The 14833-nt window shown below is 36.5% G+C and overlaps 2 protein-coding genes across 4 annotated transcripts; one reads left to right on the top strand and one right to left on the bottom strand.

Annotated features, from left to right (window-relative positions):
• The first annotated feature begins 1510 nt into the window (after window positions 1-1510).
• On the top strand, window positions 1511-4525 carry GRF7 (growth-regulating factor 7). 3 transcript variants are annotated; one of them, XM_083076950.1, is made up of 5 exons: window positions 1511-2189; window positions 2374-2532; window positions 2786-3236; window positions 3583-3905; window positions 4041-4525. In XM_083076950.1, exons 1-5 carry the CDS (start codon window positions 1877-1879, stop codon window positions 4319-4321), a joined length of 1527 nt encoding a protein of 508 aa, XP_082933076.1. In that variant the 5' UTR covers window positions 1511-1876; the 3' UTR covers window positions 4322-4525. The 3 variants fall into 3 exon arrangements, with proteins under 3 accessions (XP_082933076.1, XP_082933075.1, XP_029126230.2); XM_083076949.1 differs by having other exon boundaries at window positions 1522-2189; window positions 2377-2532; window positions 3583-4525; XM_029270397.2 differs by having other exon boundaries at window positions 1523-2189; window positions 3583-4525.
• Window positions 4526-5531: 1006 nt separating this feature from the next.
• LOC109793636 (uncharacterized) lies at window positions 5532-8894 on the bottom strand. The gene is made up of 2 exons (XM_083076948.1): window positions 6299-8894; window positions 5532-6143 (listed from the first exon to the last, which is right to left on the bottom strand). Exons 1-2 carry the CDS (start codon window positions 8883-8885, stop codon window positions 5743-5745), a joined length of 2988 nt encoding a protein of 995 aa, XP_082933074.1. The 5' UTR covers window positions 8886-8894; the 3' UTR covers window positions 5532-5742.
• Window positions 8895-14833: the final 5939 nt, after the last annotated feature.

Raw genomic sequence — 14833 nt, 5'->3', positions numbered from 1 at the left:
TTTTTGAGTGATTATAAACATGATTGTTTTATGTTATGTTTAGTTTTTTTTTTCTTCTTTTCTATTGAACATAATTTTGAATTCGTGTTTTTATTAAAACTAACATGTTCCATAATAAGATGAACGAGTTATTATAACACTTCCTTATTTGAGGACAAACGAGTTATTGGAGAAAATTTTAATATAGAACAAGACACTTAAATTATATATTATTTAGTGATTAATAAAATTTAAATATATAAAAGACATTCTTAATTAATCATTTAAAGTTATTGCAATATCTTTAAAATTGATTTGAGACATTCATCATAAACTGATGGACGTTAAAGCCTATTTTTGACCAAAATCATTTAAATTAGGTTTTTTAAAGGTCAATAAAGTAGTTTCGCTCAAATTAAATCAATTCTTCTGAACAGTGATCAATAAAGGTTTAGGTTCATTAATATTTTAGGTTATTCCTACTGCGCATGTATGTCTCCCCAACTCATTATACATGTTTAAAGCACTTCAATACACTAAGATAAAATTTATTTAATTCATAAACCACTTACGACTACATAAAAAATCATATATATTATTATTTTTTCCTCTATTTCTATTCATGAATCATTTTGTCACGTATTTCCTCTTGCTTTCGTTTTATGAGCTCTTTATTTTATAAATTTTTGTACAAGATTTTTGTACCAATATAATTTTATGAGAACCCATGTACTGTCACATGTCACCATGCAAGTAAGTATTTCAAAAACAAAATAATTATTTCGGAAGTCAAACATTAGACAAAGACTTCACCTAGCGATACGGAAATGTTTATTTGGATAATGGAGAAGAATGGTATTTGTAGCAAGAATATCGGAGAATGCTCTCACCTAGCACAGCAACGTTGATTATTGATTCCTTATATATATTTGGATAAATATAGTAGAGCCGACAGATTAAAATATCTAAAATAGATAATTATTTTTTTATGGGATAATTAAAACGAAATTTTTATTTATTAAAATACATTCAACACTATATCATGTAATTCTTGGTAGCATCGTTTTTCTATTTTAAAATTTTTTCACCCATTGTAGAGAAAAAAAAGCAGTGTGATTCGACTTCCTTCATGAAGAGGAAAGTTGCAAGGCATACCCATGAAAACAATTTAAGGAAAAAATGAAGGAATATGTTTCGTGAACATTGGATCAAATAACAAAACGTTTTGTTCGTTCTAATTTTAGCGTATAGTTTTAAGAAGCAAGTATAAAAATAAAAATACAAATAATCAGACATAGAAATAAAATTTGTATCAATATGCATATAGAGGCAAAATGGTATTTTAGTGGTGGATGTGTGATGGCACGTAAGCAAAGGGAATGATGAAAAAAACGAAAACGGTGGGCGTTATATGATAGGGAAGTGGGTGTGTGCGTGTACGTTCTGTTATGTTATGTGCTTGCTATCCTTCCCAATAAACTCAGTGAAGGATAAGAGTATCCGGAGCGGGGTTTAGCCATACATGCAGAAAGGGATAGATACGACAATAATGATAGATAATAGATAAAAAGTGAAGAGAGAGGGTGAAAAGAAAGAAACAAAAAGGGGTCACTTTTTTACTAATTTGTCCGCTAGCGTGTGGTGCGAATGTTGGAAGCATGGAAGCAAAGTAAAGGGCGAGAATGGCGGCAACCCATAACTCAATCATAAATCCCACATCAACCTCACTCTTTCTCCATTACAACACCTGGCACTAGAGGGATGACATGAATACCCTCTTTATTATCATTACTGTTAGATAGATACACATAAACACCACTTTCCTCATTCTCTTCTAGTTCATGGAAAACTGCTTTTCCCATTTTCAGCAAACTGGGTTCGCTGGTTTAATTTAATCATGCCTCAAGCTACGGGAAAAAGGGGGTTGGATGTGAAGGTGCACACCCCTGAAGCATTCCATAATAAGATGACGATGATGGCGCATCATAATCATCACCACCGTCCATTGTCTTCATCACCCTTTGATAATGTTCCCTGTGCTGCTGCTGATGCTGATGCTGATGCCGATGGTCCCACGGCTTACATGTCTTTTACTAATCATATAAACCTTGTTAGTGCTCTTGCTCCTCCTGCTCCTGCACCTGCAACACCTTTGCAGCCTTTTGACATTTCTCCTTATACTTCTCCCACCACCACCTTCAAACCCTCAGGTTTGTTGTTAAATTCTGCTTTGCTTGCGTCTTTCCCACTAATACACCGCAAAGTTTGCATCTTTTTGCTAAAAGTGGGAGAAAGTAAAGATGGGTCAAAAGAGAGAGAGAGAGAGAAAGTGTGTGTGTGTGTTCTGTGTAAGTCTCTGAACATAGTTGTATACTGGTTTGTGTGTTGCTACAGCAGGTGGTATGGCGGCTTCTTTGGGGTTTCCTTTCACAACTGCTCAATGGAGGGAGCTTGAAAGACAAGCCATGATTTACAAGTACATGATGGCTTCTGTTCCTGTTCCTCCTGGTCTTCTCAATCTCATCCCCACTTCCACTTCTCGCTCTCCCTGCAGTATGACCCTTTTGCTAACTACTACTCACCTTCATGCACAAACACAACACAACATGTTCATGTGCCTTTTCTGCCTTTTAAGTCCATTCACATCAAAAGTTTGTGTCTTTGTGCCCTCATTCTCGACCACTTGTTGTATTTGTCTCAAAGACTTCACCTTTTGTTGTTCAAACTTCAAATCACTGTGCCCCTTTTCATGGGGCTTGCTTTCACTGTTTCTTGAACTTTGCATCCCGTTTTTTTATGTTGGCAGTGGACGGTGCTTTCAATCTGAGGCTGGCAAGTAGCAGTGACCCGGAGCCAGGTAGGTGCAGAAGAACAGATGGTAAAAAATGGAGATGCTCAAGAGATGTGGCTCCTAACCACAAATACTGCGAGCGCCATATGCATAGAGGCCGACCCCGTTCAAGAAAGCCTGTGGAAGTTCACACCAACACCCCCACTCCCACTAGCATCAACAACAACAATAATAACGAACAAATCAAAAGAGCTCGCCATGAGTCTAACCCTTTCCCTACACCTGATGTTGCCGTGGCTGTTTCTAACCCCACATCCAGAAAAGATGGATCTTCGCCCCATTTTCTTGCTTCTTCTACTACCACTCAGCCCTACCTTGAATCTTCCCTCTCTCTTGCTAACTTTGGTGTCAAATCTGCGAATTTTGACTCCGTGGCTCCTCTTTCTTCAAATAATAAGGAACCCAGGTGAGTTCTCAAGTTTGAATTTACTACGTCTTGTTCTGATTTTTCTTCTTCCCTTGGATCTTTGTTTGGTTACCCAAAAACAAAAATAACACAGCAAAAGTTACAAAACTTAAACTTCCTATATGAAACTCATTCTCCATGGCCTTGCACACATTTTGTTTTGATTATTAATTCGTTTTTTATTTTGATTCAGTTGAAAATTTGAACTACTGATTTTGTGTCTACTTATTTATTCTTCATTAGAGTCGCAGAGGAAATGCCTTTTTTTGTAGGGGTGTTGTTATGTTGGGTTGTGATTACTTCAATAATCTATTAGTGATTTGGTGAATTGAATGTGAATGTGAAGGGGTTTGGACTGGATGCTGAATGGAGATCCGATTTCCCTGGGTGCTTCTGACTCAGAATGGCAGTCTCTGATACATAATAAAGTTGGAATGACAAGTGAGAGTTCCTGTAACACCACCGAGCCTCAGTATCTGAACTCATTTGCGTTATATAGCTCTGGAATGGATCAACACAACAGACGCCATCCTTTGTTCCTGAACCCTCTTGTTGTTCCCATGGAAAATCTCCAACAGGAGAAGCCAAGGGGTTTCATTGATGCTTGGTCCAACTCAGAAACAGGTGAAGGCAATGCCAACATCAACAAGAACTCTGCTGCATCAATTGGTAAACTATCCCTTTCTTCTCTTGATCTATCCATGGGGGGTGGTGCTGTGCATGAAGATATAGGTACTATTGAAATGGGTTTGGGCAACAAACACACTGATACTAAAAGCTCTCTCTCAAATTGGCTTAACCCAGCACCTTGGGTGGCTTCAACACCTGGTGGTCCTCTAGCTGAAGTTCTAAGATCAAGCACGGTCACAGCCACCAATGAAGCAGCCTCGACCACATCCTCACAAGCCACTACACATGTTGAATCCAATAGTCCTCTGGGGACAATGGTGTCATCTCCATCTGGGGTGTTGCAGAAAACGCTTGCTTCATTGTCTGATAGTAGTAGCAATAGCAGCCCAAGGGTTGCATCATCAAGGGCCAATTCTGAGATGGCCTTGCTCAGGTTTCAATCAAGTGTAAATTAAACCAACATTTTCTAGTACTATGGTTCATTTTAAATGGGGTTATATTATTGTGTAATCTTGAATATTTAGCTTGTGCTATCCATTGGGATAGTTATAGGCCGTATAGCCTATTGTTGAGGACGGTTTGTTATATACTAAAAAACCTGTGGTGAACAACCTGGTTTCTGTTTCTTTTATGTGATGAAGACTCTTTGCAGCTTTAAATTCCACCTTCATGGAAACGTCTTGATGTAACTTATCTCTACCACCCAGTGTACTGAATGAATGCCATGGGGTTGTTTGTTGTGGTTGTGGGGTCCTGGCCCATGTTGTCGGAAAACGCATAGATCTAACTTTGACTATGTCAACTACGTATCTCTTCATTCTTCTCTCTCCCCAAAAAATATCAACCACTTCCAAGTTTTTCTACTCGTTTTTTATTTTCGTCTTCCACATGTATGCACTAACAAAATTGTACGTCATTTGATTTGTCAACAGTTTAATTTTAGGCAATAAATGTTGAGGCCAAAGCCCACAGAACAGAGATCTGGGTGAGATTTTGATACAAAAAAGAAATCGAGTGAAATTACAGCGTGTTTGCCCGTGTTTATTTAGCGTTTCATGACTCTTTACGTCAACTTCTAAATTTAAGCATAAGCAATAGAGCGGCTGGGTAATTGCGTTTTAAAATTAAAGCCAAACATTCACTTAAAATACTGTACTGCAGAAGGCGTAGATTGAGTGTGATGTGTGTTCGGTTTAGTAGACTGATACAGAATTGAATTTATGAATTAAAGTTCTGCCTCGGCGTTCGAATGTTTGTTTAACGTGATTTTACGACGAATTTAGTGCGTGTTTGTATTCAAACGTGGATTTTCACGTTTGAGTAAAAGTAACAAATAATAATTTCAGTGTAAAATTATTGTTGGACTAGAGAGAGAAAAAAAAAATTGCTTTCCAAAATGAAATCTAAACACACGCTTAATGTCCTAAGAAGCTCCTTAAGTTAAAAACTTAAAATACAAAAATTAAATGTATGATTCTTTTTATCCATGGACAACATGTATGATTTAATGAATTTATCAAGGAGGATATAATATTTAAATAAGCAATTAGTATAATTTATATATTTTTTATCTAATCAGGAGAAAATATTACAACACAGTAATAAGAATCGAATCCAATTTCATCTATCCTAATTCAACAATTTATTTTTTGTTACTAAGAGCTAAAATAAGAAAAAAAGAAAGCTGAAAATAAACTACTCTCTCACAAAGAGAGTCCCCCTCGCATCAACATGCATGTCAACAGATAAGCATGGCAAGACATCGTGAAGAGTATTAGCGATTCACCGAAAGGAAAGAGTATTGCAATCTAATATATATTAGTTACAGTAACCTTCAGTTTTGTATAATAGATTTCATATGGGCTTGAGACCTACTTCACAAGGCCAACATAGATTGCCTAATTGCTTGCAATTTTGTTGTGGCATCTCTCATCCTCCATCGATCTTTTGGTCGATGAGTTGAGCAACACAACCCAACTCTTATCACTGCAGCTACGCATTCCTCTGCTTTGCATGTTCTATGTGTGTTGTCACCAATGCTACTGCTACGGTCACCAGTGCTTGAGCTTTGTGTTGAATATTCATAATCGTCAATAAGTCTTCGATCAACAACCCTCAATACTTGATTCTCTTCCATGGTTGAGACAAATTTGTTTAGGCTTAATCCTTCTTTGAACATTTCATCAGTTGGTCTTTTGCCTGTGAACATCTCTAGCAGTAGGATCCCAAAACTGTACACATCACCATGAGTTGAAGCCTTGCCTCCTACTCCATATTCTGAAACATATTACCCCAATATTAGAGATCCACGTATAACCGTATAAGTGTGTGTATATAATATACCAGTTGTGCACAAATATCAAGTAAAAGGAAACTACAAAGAAAAGGAAAACTCAATTAGTATTAGTAGGAAGCAAAGCATTAATGTGTACCTGGGGCAATATAACCGATTGATCCTTTGATTCCTAGAGTGCTACTCTGCATCTCTGATTTACTTTGAGATAGAAACCTAGCCAAACCAAAATCTGCAACACGTGCAACCATATTTTCATCTAGAAGCACATTGGCAGGTTTCAGATCACAATGCACTATAGGTGGATCACAATCATGGTGCAAGTAGTCCAAAGCAGAAGCAACATCAATGGCAATGTTCAGTCTTTGCAACAAGGTTAGAGAGGATCCTGACTCAACATCTTTCGGGTATAGACTCGCATCCAAGTTACCATTGGCCATGAATTGCATAACAATGGCCTTGAATTCTTCTCCCTTATAATCAAGGCTGGAGCAAGAAGTGATAACCTTCACTAGGTTCCGATGTCTAACACTTTTCAAAGCTTCACATTCAACATTAAAACTCTTAGAAGCTTTGCTTTGTTGCAGGTCCAGGACTTTGACAGCAAGGGTGGCGGTTTCACCTGTGCTAAAGCTGAAAAAACCCTTATACACACAGCCAAAGCCTCCTTTTCCAATCAAGTTTTCAGCTGCAAAATTGTTTGTAGCAATCCGAATATCTCCATAAGATATATTTTGAGGCAATCCTCTGGAAGGGGCAGATGACACCCCGGTTTTTGCCTCCTTTCTCTTCTTCTTTCGGGACATCAATGTGCAAAATAGCAAGAGCATTGAAATGAACAAAGCAGTGGCACCAACAACTGCAAGGATGATAGGGAGTAAAATCTTTCTTTTCTTTTTCTGGAAATTATGCACAATTTCCCTGTTAAGGCTACACAGTTGGTTGTTACCTCGAAAATCAAACTTGGTAAGGTTCAGAAAAACACCTTTCATAGGAACCTCGCATTCTAAATGGTTGAAAGACAAATTTAATGTCTCTATATACCTGAGCTTTTGTAAACTTTGAGGAATAGGGCCAGTGAGATTGTTTGATGATAAATCCAAAGTCTCAAGGAATTCTAAATTCCCAAGATTAGTTGGGATTGAGCCATTGAATTTGTTTCTTGCCATCACAAGTGTCTTCAAGCTAGAACACCCCTCTATTTCCTTAGGAATTTTCCCTGACAACTGGTTGCTAGAAATATCCACGGTCTGAAGCTGTGTCATGGTGCCAACCTCGCGAGGCAGAGAACCATGCAGGGAGTTTCCTGTTAAATTCAAGTATGTTAAATATGAAAGCTGAAAAATCTCCTTTGGTATGGTCCCACCAATTCTATTCATTCCCAGGTCAAGAGAAAATAGCCTATTGCATTGTCCGATACTTGTGTGAATTCTGCCCGAGAACTGGTTATTTCCCATTGCAAGGGTATACAAATTTGTTAAATTACCAAAAATGTCTGGAATTTCCCCAGAAAATCTATTACCGTCTGTCGCAAAATTCTGTAGCATATGTAGTGCTCCTATTTCTGATGGTAACTCTCCAGTGAAAAAATTATTTGCAAAGGACAAGGACAGGAGATTTTCAAATTTCTTAATTTCTTGTGGAAAGTTTCCAGTGAGCCAGTTATTATCAACGTAGAATAGTTTGAGATTGCTAGACAGATTCGCAAAAGAATTTGGAAGCTCCCCAACCAAATGGTTGTCATTGATCTTGAGCATGTTCAACTGGGTGGAGTTGCTTAAGTAGTCAAAGAACTGAAAAGTCAACGAGGTCGTGGGTGAGAGAAAGTTATTATCAAGTGCCAGGTAGGTAAGATTTATCATGTTGTTGAATAGAGGTAAGGGGCCGTGAAATTTATTGTTAGCAAGGTCAATGTATTGAAGATTGGAGGCGTTGGATATGGAATTAGGAATCACCCCTTCAAACCTATTGGTTCCCAGAGACAGAAAGTTTAAATTTGGAAGGTCATGGCCAAAATTGTGTGCTAAGTTGCCTGATAGATTGTTGTTTTCCACATATAACAAGACTAAGGAAGAGATGCTGAAGATAGAAGTGGGAAAGTGGCCAGATAAATTATTCTCTGAGAGTTGCAGACTGGAAAGATTCAAAAGATTACCAAGTTGAGTTGGAATGTCACCCACAAAACTGTTCCTTGCCAAGTCAAGATTTTTAACCGAGAAAAGATTGCCAAGTGATGGAGGTAGTTTACCTGTGAGACTATTGATTGACAAGTCTAGATTTCCTAGACGTTGGAGGTGACCAAACTCTTGGGGAATTTGGCCATAAAAGTTGTTTTGAGAAAGGTCAAGTGAGTTGAGGTATGTGAGGTTGGAAAGCTGAGGTGGTAGTTTGCCAGAGAGGGCATTTCCTGCTAGATCGAGAGATTGGACCCTCTTTCCATCTTCATAGCAAGTGACACCGATCCAGGTGCAGTGATTGGAATCTGAAGACCAGCTAGAGAGAGCATTTTCTGGATCACTCACTTGCAATTTGAAAGAAAGTAGGACATCTCTCTCTGTGTCGTTGTTGCAGGTGATGTCATCAAAATGATATAGTAGGAAACATAGAAGCAAAAGAAGTCGAACGTAGATCATCATGGGTAACTTGGCAATGTTGGGTATGTGCAACTCAACGAGCATGCACATGTTTACTACTGAAATCCAGGTTAAGGGCTCTGTTAGAAACATATATTTTAGTTTTTCGTATTTTTTAATAAGGAGAAGGACGTTTTGACACGCCACTTCATACAAAATTATTCAAACTTATCACCAAACCGATTTTAGCAGATAAATCAGTCATGCTAGCTGGACAGGTTCGGAGCCAGAACTGTATATCGAGGGGAATCAATATTTTTTTTTAACACTTGGATACAGATACTCGGCTTAAGAACCAGAATAAATAAAAATTAAAAAAAAATTTCAAAAATAAATTAAAAAAAAAATTATTTACCAAAATAAATTATTTTGGACACGTAGGAGCGAATAAAGTGTGAAAGCGTCAAGCAATTTGACGTTTTTAGTACACTGTGCATGGGACGAAAATGTAAATACTGAAAGCGTCAGATTGGGTGACGTTTTGGTATTGTTCATATACAAAAAACGTCAACAGTGTTGACGTTTCCTGTATAAAGTGAACATTAAAAAATAAAATAGAAAAATTGACGGGCTGGGGTTTCGAAACACAACTAAAACGGCCCGTTCTGAAACAAGAACGGGCCGTTCCGATTCACTTTTCGTGTGTTTCATCTGGATCTGGAACGGCCCGTTCCAGATGCAAATGAAACACAAAAATAGTGAATCAGAACGGCCCGTTCTGGTTTCAGAACGGGCCGTTCCAGGTTTTTCTGCATTAAAAAATTATAATTTTTTTTTAACATAAATTGTGCTTTTGATTTTTTTATGATATTCAATTTATGATTTTTGTTTCTCAATTTTTAGTTATTCAATTTTAGTCTCTCAATTTCATTTTTATGAATAGGAATATTTAACGCGGCTACATACACAAGACAGGATTCGAATCCTTGACCTTGCTTAAGGTGGATCAACCCCTACCGCTGAACCTTACGCTTAAAGTTTAATTTTAATTTTATTAATAAATATTATCTATTAACTATTAAAATTATAACATTGATTATGAATTTATAAATTAAGTAGATGATTAGATAATTAATAATTACTTCAATTATTATATCATTTATTAGTGAGATAAAAATTGTAAAGTTTATAGAATTAGAGTAAATTTATAAAATTATAAGTCAGGGAAACAAAATCGCAGATTAAATATTATAGGGATAAAAAATAAAATTTATCTTTGATTTTAATATTTAATTTAAGAAAAAAAGTTAAAAATGAAATGATAGTATAATATTTTTGATAACGTGACAATTAATGAGATGAATTTTTTTAATAACTGGCATTTTTATGACAAAACACTAGACATGGTAATAGGCACAACAAAGGTAAATTTTATTTTTAGTTCTCATCTTTGTCCTCGTAAAAGGCCAACAAGTTCTGATTTGGATAAATTCATAAGAGAATGTTAGTACTTTTTTATAATTTTAATTTAGTTTAAAAATTTTAAAAAAATATATTTTAAGTTATTAATTATATATAATTCAAATAATATATAATATTAATAAATAATGAATAAATTTAAATAAAAAATTTAAGAATTAAATTATATTGGAACGGCCCGTTCTGAAACCAGAACGGGCCGTTCTGGTTTTATTTTTGTGTGTTGCATTTTCATCTAGAACGGGCCGTTCCAGATCCAGATACAACACGTGAAGAGTGAATTGGAACGGCCCGTTCTGGTTTCAGAACGGGCCGTTCTGGTTGTGTTTCGAAGTCCCAACCCGTCAATTTTCTATTTAATTTTAATATTTTTTACTTTATACAGAAAACGTCAACATTGTTGACGTTTTTTGTATATGAACAGTACCAAAACGTCGCCCAGTCTGACGCTTTCAGTGCTTACATTTTCGTCCCATGCACAGTGTACTAAAAACGTCAAAGTGCTTGACGTTTTCACACTTTTCTCGCTCCTACTTGTCCAAAATAATTTATTTTGATAAATAGTTTTTTTTAATTTTTTTTTGAATTTTTTTTGAATTTTTATTTATTCAGGTCAAAATGTCCAGATACTCTGTTATAAACAGTTCATTAATATTTATATATTTTGTATCTCTTTTATTGATTATATTATATATTAATTTCATAGATATTCTTTTCTTTTCATAAATATAAACTGACATAATTTTTCCATTTATTAATAATAATATTTTTAATTTAAAATTTAGGAGATCAAAATAATATTTTAAAAATAATTTTGACTCATTTTAAAAAAATGGAGAGCATAGCCCTCCCGGTTCCCCTCCCTCCGCCCCTTAGCTGGACATCACATTCTGACTTTGGGATTGAATGTTTGGAGTCAGCGGTCGTCGACAGCCAAAAGAGTATTTATTTAGAAAAATGCTGCATCTTTCGAAAGTAAAATATTTGTTCCGAATTATTAAAAAATTAATTTACATAATATAATATTAAATTAAATAATTATTTTATAATAATTTTTTTAAAAAGATATTAACATTTTAATGATTCAAACATTAGGAATATGTTTCGATTTATATAATAATGATCATTTATTTACAATAGTTCAGACTTCACATGTATGAGTAATGTAATTAGTAAATTTCTTTTGAATTTTTTTATTATTACATTATCTATGTGAATTTTTTATTTTTATTTTATTTTTTATTTAAAATATCCTTTTTTTTATAAAAATATTTTCATAAATAACATAGATTCTATTTTATTTACTTAAATGATCCGTTTTACCATTACAGTGTGAAATCGATTTCTCATTAAACAATTTTTCACTTTTGTTTTAATCAAAACATTTGAAGCCGCTTTGAGAAGTTGGTAGCTCCCAAATTCATTTTTTAGTTTATTTTTTTGTGTAAATATTTTAAAAATTATTTTAGTTATAATTAAAAATTTAAATTTATAAATTAAATATTTCACGAAGTCCTCTGTGGGAACTCTTGTTAATAGTGAGGTTTACATGAAATGTTCATGCTACATATGAATTGGTGGATTCATTAAATAAGACTGGAGATATTGTTCCACATTATAAGGTGGGTTGTTATCTCCAACAATTAAGGTATGTGATAGTGTTGGATAATATTGTTGAAATCCTATAGTTGCTGGTAGTTGTGTACTTGAAGTGGATGCACCAAATGTAAAATATTGGCCAAAAAGAAATAATTTAGAATTTGCACGAAAATATTGCAAATACTCAACACTGTGTTGGAGAGGCCTTTAAAGTGGTTGGCCAAAAAGAACATTTTTGCGTCTGTTTTTCCATATAGAAATCCAATCCGCATGTTGTTTAGCCTAGTTGGTATCGCTATATCCTCTCATGTCTATTTTGTATATTTTGTCAAGATAATGTACTTGATTAGGAATCGGTTATCATTGTTGAGGGTGAAACAATATATGCATGATATTTCTTTCTACATTACCTAATGTATTGGGATAGAAAATGAGCAAACCACTCGGCCATTGTCTAGGCCGAGTACCCTCACCTCGACGGACATTACATAAGTATTTATTAAGATTAACTAGCCATAAAGAACCATTCGACCATTATGTGAATTGAACACCCCTTTGACCATCATATAAGCCGAATACCCCTTCAACAATCATATAAGCCGAATACCCTTTCGGCCATCGTGTAAACCAAGCATCCCAAACCCCTCGGCCATCTGAAGATGTATTCGTCCAAGGAGAAGAATGAACTCCTTACTATTAGGACTAGAACCTAATCATGATTAAGTGATAATTACCCACATTGCCCTAGATTAAGACGTAATCCTTTGATCACCTACATCTTAATCTATAAAGCCCATTAGGCCCAAATATGTCACTATAAATATAGAGTTGATGAGACAGGAAAAAGAGAGGTATGATTATTTAATACTACAATATATATTGCTTTGAATCGAATACTTACTTGAGCGTTGGAGTGCCTTTGTAAGTACTCTTCCCACCATTCAGAAAGAGGATTTGGGTAGCTATAACCTTCAAGTTAGGAGAAGATCGAGCATTAAGGAGGAGTCCAACAAGGAAGTGTTTCTCACAGGAACATTTTGGTGCCTACCATGGGTCCGAAGCCTAAATAGTTTTCGACCCTTTAAGTCAAGATGGTAGCAACGAGAAGCCAGTAGGAGACCATGACCATCCCCAACCTAGGGATGCCACAAGAATTAAGACAACCAAGTATAACCAAGCAGTAAGGGAAGAAATGGAAGAGTCACATGAGGATTGACCTCATCCAGTCGACCCATCCTCAGCAATGGAACAACTAACGACGAAAATGATGGAACTTTAGAGGCTACGAGAAAAGGACGCCCATGGGTTGTTCATCTTAAGGAAAAAAAATACCGAACTCAAAAGTGACAATCATTCATGGAAGCCCTTTCAGAGCATTCCCCCTACTCGGGCTTCACACGACCATGGTGAGTCTTCGGGGTGGTATAGGGAGCCCAAACTCTCTAATCAACCCACCTCAACTACAATGGCCACACTTGATCAACAAATCCGTCAAGGAAGAACACCTTTCACCCCAAGAAATAGCAAACGCCCGCCTACCTGATAATTGAAAAAACTTGGCTTTGGATCAGTACGATGGAACAACTAACCCAAATGAGCACCTTGATACCTTCATCACCCAAGTTAGCCTGTATACAGATGAAGACACTATCCTGTGCAAAGTATTCCATATGTCCTTAAGAAGGCCCACATTGAGCTGGTTCACCAAACTTCCTCTAGGATCGATTGATTCCTTCACAACCCTATTAGCCCACTTCAACATCCAATTTGCTACAAGTTGACCTCACAGGCTCACTTCCATAGTTTTGGTTAACCTTTACCAAGAAAAGAAAGAGCCCTTAAGGGCTTTAATGAAACAATTCAGAAAGATGACACTAGCCATCCAAGACCTAGATCCCGTAGTGGCCATGCACCATCTCACCACGGCACTACGACCCATGCCTTTTGTGAATAGTATATGTAAGAAGCCACCACTTGATTTGGATGACTTACGCTAGAGAGCCACCAAATACATGCAAATGGAGGAACTAGCTGAATTTCAAAATCAGACACGACTTGAACAAGCCTACGACAAAAAAGAAGTAGAAAAAGAACACCCCAGCAGAATCTGTTTGAATGATACTTCAGATCATGAGAAGGTAGCCTGAGGACCCATGTACACACACTACAATCCGCTTAATGCCAGTCGATCCAAGGTGTTGGAACAAGCTTTTGCCACGAAAATCCTAACAGTACTGCGGTGTGCAATGACCCCATCCCAGGCAGATAGAATGAAGACTTGTTAATTCCATATAGAAATAGAGGTCATAACACCAAGGAGTGCATAACCCTCAAGGATTGTATCGAGCACTTAGTAAAAATGGGACATATCTAGAGCTTCATACAGAACCCGAGCAAAAATAGAGAAGACCATCAACTGACCTCAAGAGCTCAGCCCCAGGATAGACAAGACAGAGGACCAACAAAATTCAGGAAGAGGGAATGTAGCAGATCATGTGAACGTCAAGATGATCGTTGGTGCAATGACTAGTCAAGAAGAATAATCAACACTATTACAAGAGGATTTGTAGGGGGAGGAACCTCCTCAGCCCGAAATAGACATCTACAAGCCATTAGATCCGTAAACATGGTATCTCGAGTGGATCTAGTCCCCATGCCACCCATCACATTCACCAATAAAGGCTTCTAGGGGATTGAGCTAGTGAAAGATGATCCCATGGTGATCAATATTGCGATCAATAATTGCTTAGTGAGAAAGACGCTGATTGATCAAGGGAGTTCAGCGGATATCCTATATTGGAAAAAATTTGAACAACTCGATATTCCCAAGTAGGAACTGACACCTTATCATAAACCTCTTGTCAGGTTCTTGGGAGAAAGGATAGATACTAGAGGAACCATCAATTTCTATACCTATTTCAACTCAGGACAAGAAGGACGACTCATCAAAGTACGACACGTGGTGGTGCATGCCAGTACCTCCTATAACATCCTACTCGAGCGACCGTCATTGAACAAGTTGC

Source organism: Cajanus cajan, chromosome 6, assembly GCF_000230855.2.
Source record: "Cajanus cajan strain Asha chromosome 6, NIPB_CcT2T_4, whole genome shotgun sequence".
NCBI lineage: Eukaryota > Viridiplantae > Streptophyta > Magnoliopsida > Fabales > Fabaceae > Cajanus > Cajanus cajan.
The sequence above is the reverse complement of the archived record's forward strand: the minus strand, read 5'-3'. Positions and strand labels throughout refer to the sequence as shown.